Here is a 4,693-nt window from a genome sequence, read left to right on the forward strand (position 1 = left end):
TTTATAATAGATTAGATACTAAGGAGGGTGAAAAATATATGTATAAACTATCTAAACAAAGAGAAAAGAAAAGTAAAGATTTAACTCAAGTAAAGTGTATTAAAGATGAAAATCAAAAAGTACTTTTCTTAGAAAAAGATATTCAACATAGGTGGGTGAGTTACTTTGATAAACTTTTTAATGAAGTTTCTGAAAATACGATCGAACTTAGTGATTTTAATATCGTAAATAATAATAAAACGTTTCATTTTTACCGTCGCATTCGCAGAAACGAAGTTGAGGAGGCTTTAAAGAAAACCAAGGGTGGAAAGTCTGTAGGACCTGATGATATCCCAATTGAAGTGTTGAAATATTTGGGAGATTTGGGAGTTTCTTGGCTTACTAAACTCTTTAATATTATTTTAAAAACTAAAAAGATGCCTGAGGAGTGGAGGAAGAGCATTTTGATCCCCATTTTTAAGAATTAAGGGGATGCACAAGAGTGTGCAAATTATAGAGGAATTAAGTTGATGTGTCATACTTTAAAATTATGGGAGAGGGTAATTGAACATAGGTTAAGATGCATCACGAAAATTTCTCATAATTAATTTGGATTTATGCCGGGTAGGTCTATCATTGAAGCTATACATTTATTGAGAGGTTTGATGGAGAAGTTCAGAGATAATAAGGAGAATCTACATTTGATTTTTATTGATTTAGAAAAAGCTTACGATAAGGTTCCAAGAGATATCCTTTGGAGAGTTCTCGAGAAGAAATGTTTGATATGACTTATATTCAAGTCATTAAAGATATGTATAACAGAGCTGTTACTTGTGTTCAGACTGAAGGAGGATTGACAAAATATTTTCCTATTTCTGTTGGTTTACATCAGGGATCGACTTTAAGCCCATATCTTTTTGCTTTAGTTATGGATGGTCTTACTGGACATCTACAGGAGGATGTACCTTGATGTATGCTTTTTGCTGATGATGTGGATAAAACGAGAGAAAAAGCCCAGGAAAAACTTGAATTATGGAGGTCTACATTGGAGTCTAAAGGCCTTCGTTTAAGTAGAACTAAAACTGAATACATGGAATGTAATTTTAGTAGTAATAGCTCTAGTGATAGAAGTGTGATTTTGGGTTATCAAATTATTAAAAAGTGTGAACGATTTAGATATCTTGGGTCCGTTGTTCAAAGCCATGGTGATATAGATGGGGATGTTAATAGTAGAATTCAAGTTGGTTGGTTGAAGTGGAGGAATGCTTTGGGCCTTTTGTGTGATAGAAAAGTACCACTTAGATTGAAAGTAAAATTTTATAAGACGGTGGTGAGACCGGCAATTCTCTATGGTGTTGAATGTTGGCCTTTAAAAGAGAAGCATAATAATAAGTTAAGTGTTGTCGAGATGAGAATGATTAGGTGGATGAGTGGCTTTACACTTAGAGACAAAATGCAGAATGAGTATATTTGTGATAGGGTTGGTGTAGACGAACAAAATTAGAGAAAGTCGTCTTAGATGGTCGACTATCTGATGATCCGATTAGAAGAGTAGATGTTTTAGATTCGACTTGTGTTAAGAAAGGCAGAGGTAGACCTAGGAAGACTTGGGCTTATTGTATTAAAAATGATCTTAATTTACTAGAAATAAATGAAAATATGACACTAAATAGGACGCAGTGGAGAAAAAGGATTCATGTAGCCGACCCCACGTAGTGGGATTAAGGCTTTGTTGTTGTTGTGGTTGTTGTTGTATTTAAATCTAAATACTGAGTTGTTATTCTGATCATAAGATATAATTTAGTTTATAAATACTCAGTTGTTATTCTGATCATAAGATATAATTTAGTTTATAGCTATGTCAATATTTCAAAATGCAATGTTAAGACTTTCTTTGAATCTAAATTTCATATGTTTGATATATCTATAAATTCACATGTTGTATTATGAAATGAAAATCCAAGTCCATGGTTCCTACAAATAAAGCTGTTGCATGAAAAGTTGTATTAATTGAAAATTTATATACATGAATGTTTATATGAGCATGTTAATGGCCAAAGTTCCATTGTGATACTAGCTAAGTAATCTAATGTACCGACACATTTATGACTCCATTTCTACCATAGAAATGAATATGAGAGATAAAGCCAGGTTGTGCTGACAAGAGATAAATCAACTATTGGTGAATTAATAATATTTCTAGCACAGAAATAGTAAAAGCATATGAGTTCTTGATACCGGAATTAATCCAAATCACAACGGAAATGCAAATATTATTGCTGAATTTCAGAGGGTTACAATAAAGACAACTAATATCAGAAACAAAACAGCCTAAAAACAAACGACCCCTAGGGTGAGGACGAAAAGGTGGTGGACTGCAGCTGGACAGCAGATAAGTTGGCTGGTTGTGGTGCGACAGCAGATTGTAGAAGGCTAGCGTGGTTGTGGCAGCAACAGAAAGGCTGGAGGAGAGTAGGGGAAACAAGCACGAAGGCTGGAGGGATTGACTGCAGCAAACAGAAGGGTTGGAGGGGTTGGCAGCAGTAAGCAAGAGGGCTGGAGGGGTTGCGGCTACACACATGAAGTTTGGAGGGATTGGCTGCTGCAGACAGAATAGCTAGAGGGGCAGCAAGTAGAAAGGGTACGAGAAGGAGACGAGCGCAGGTAATCACCACCAACCGGAGCACCATCTATCCTCAGATAAAGACCTAGCAAACGAAAAGGCATCGACCACAAAAAGTTATGAAGCCAAAACTCTAAACAAAGAAACAATTTATATATAATAGTAGATAACTAGAAAGAGGCCCCTCTCTTTGAACAGCAGCCCTAACCCAGCCCTCATGTCGGCCGGCCCCTGCAGCCATATTTTGAACCGGTTCAACACTCTTCCCACCAGTAAAGCCCCTCCGAGGTGGGCCCCAAGTCATTTTTATTGATGGTAATATATAGGTAAATGATAAATTATATGTATGAAAGTCTACAATTAATAAGATTTTGATACAGAATATACTATTTATTTATCATGAAATGTAAAACCTATGACATTATGTTATGATTTCCTTGTCTATGATACTCAAATACTATGATAATGTAACAGACCATGACTAGACTATGAAAAGCAAATCTATACCAAATGATATGATCTTCACTCTTTATGATTATAATATTTCTTCTACAACCTATATTATGAAACAGATTGTCATGTCAAACAACATGTTTATGTCGGATCTTCATAACTTTAATCTTTTGAAATGCTCGATGATTCATATGCATAGAGATTCCTTTTGTGTTATGTTTATTGTTATTTAGAATTGGGATGTGCTTACAAAATTATATATTCATAAATAACAAACCAATTAGTTTATTACAATTTTTCAGAAAGGTTGTCTATGAAATAAACAGTCATATAGAGTACTTTGTATACAACAAATGTGAAGTATCTTCAATTAGGCATTTGTAACATTGCAGTGCAGCTGTTATTGTTCTTCAAATGTGTTTTAAAATGCCAACTATATGCAGAATGTGATGTTTTTAAGTGTTAGGCTTACACATCCAAACATATGGATACATGCTTAATAGATGTTTATCATTTAATGGTTGTTTTATGGATTTATCTACCAAATGTTTGATTTAAACTTTTATGAAAGTTTCTCAGAATGAAAAGTGAACTCAAAACTTCTCTTGCAGTCATCCATTCCAACAAGCTCCCTGGCTAGACCATGACAGCTTTCTCCAATGGCATGATGTTGGTTACCAATATGTATGTTAATCCATAGACCGTGGGATGCACATTCTAAAGTTTAATATTCATATAATCATTTTCATGTTGTTCAAATAAATTAAGCTCCAAGGTGAAGAATCATTTCTCCATTGAATATAAATAAAAGTTGGGTCAATGAATTTCATGGTGTTCCATTACTGACAATTAGTACCAAATTTTTATGTCCTCCATTAAATCACTGAAATCAAAACAATATGATTTGCATAAAATGCAAAAAGCAAAATCATGCACTATTCATCAATTACAGAATGAATTAAGAACAAGTAGCAACCTTTAGAGATATGGATGACCCCACAAGCTGCTTCGCTGTGTCTTGAATGGATCTTGTCGGATCTACAAAAGAAAAATGTATTAACTACAAAGCTCAAGCATATGTCACAAAATTTAGGGTCAATGTGCAGCAACACTAACATTAAATAAAATAAAAGAATCAACAATAAAATTTAGGTTCTATTTTGGATATCTTTTTGCTAGCTTTGTTTTTCAAACCATAACAACCCTAGCTTTTTTATTGTCTTTCAACTGCATTTCAAATAATATTATTGTGTAGAATACCTTTTTATAACTGAGCACATCACAAAAAATTCTACAGTGCAATGACATTCAAAAATTTTTCAAAACAACATTTCGCCATTTTATCATCAATATTTTAAGAAAATTATAGTGTCACTTTAAACAGCAACCATGTTCATAACAGTTTCACAATCAGCTTTACAAAATGTTAAAAATACCCTAAATATTCCCTAACTTAAGTAAAAAGAAGAAAATGATGCCTTTTTTTTATTTATTTAAAAAAAGAAGCAAATCTTGCCTTCTTTTGGAGAATAGTTAAAAATACCCTAAATATTCCCTAACTGAAGTAAAAAGAAGAAAATGATGCCTTTTTTTTTATTTATTAAAAAAAAGAAGCAAATCTTGCCTTCTTTTGGAGAA

General features: G+C 33.3%; 1 protein-coding gene across 1 annotated transcript in view; it reads right to left on the reverse strand.

Moving 5' to 3' along the window:
- The window catches only part of LOC110030231 (30S ribosomal protein S1 homolog), a gene marked incomplete at its 3' end in the record, with an annotated part of 30,410 nt that overhangs the window by 2,064 nt on the left and 23,653 nt on the right, over positions 1 to 4,693 (reverse strand). The window contains 1 exon segment of the mRNA XM_020732849.1: positions 4,032 to 4,093. Coding sequence (XP_020588508.1) covers positions 4,032 to 4,093 — 62 coding nt within the window.

The sequence above is a fragment of the Phalaenopsis equestris genome, unplaced genomic scaffold, assembly GCF_001263595.1.
Source record: "Phalaenopsis equestris unplaced genomic scaffold, ASM126359v1 Scaffold000682, whole genome shotgun sequence".
NCBI classification, from domain to species: Eukaryota; Viridiplantae; Streptophyta; class Magnoliopsida; order Asparagales; family Orchidaceae; genus Phalaenopsis; species Phalaenopsis equestris.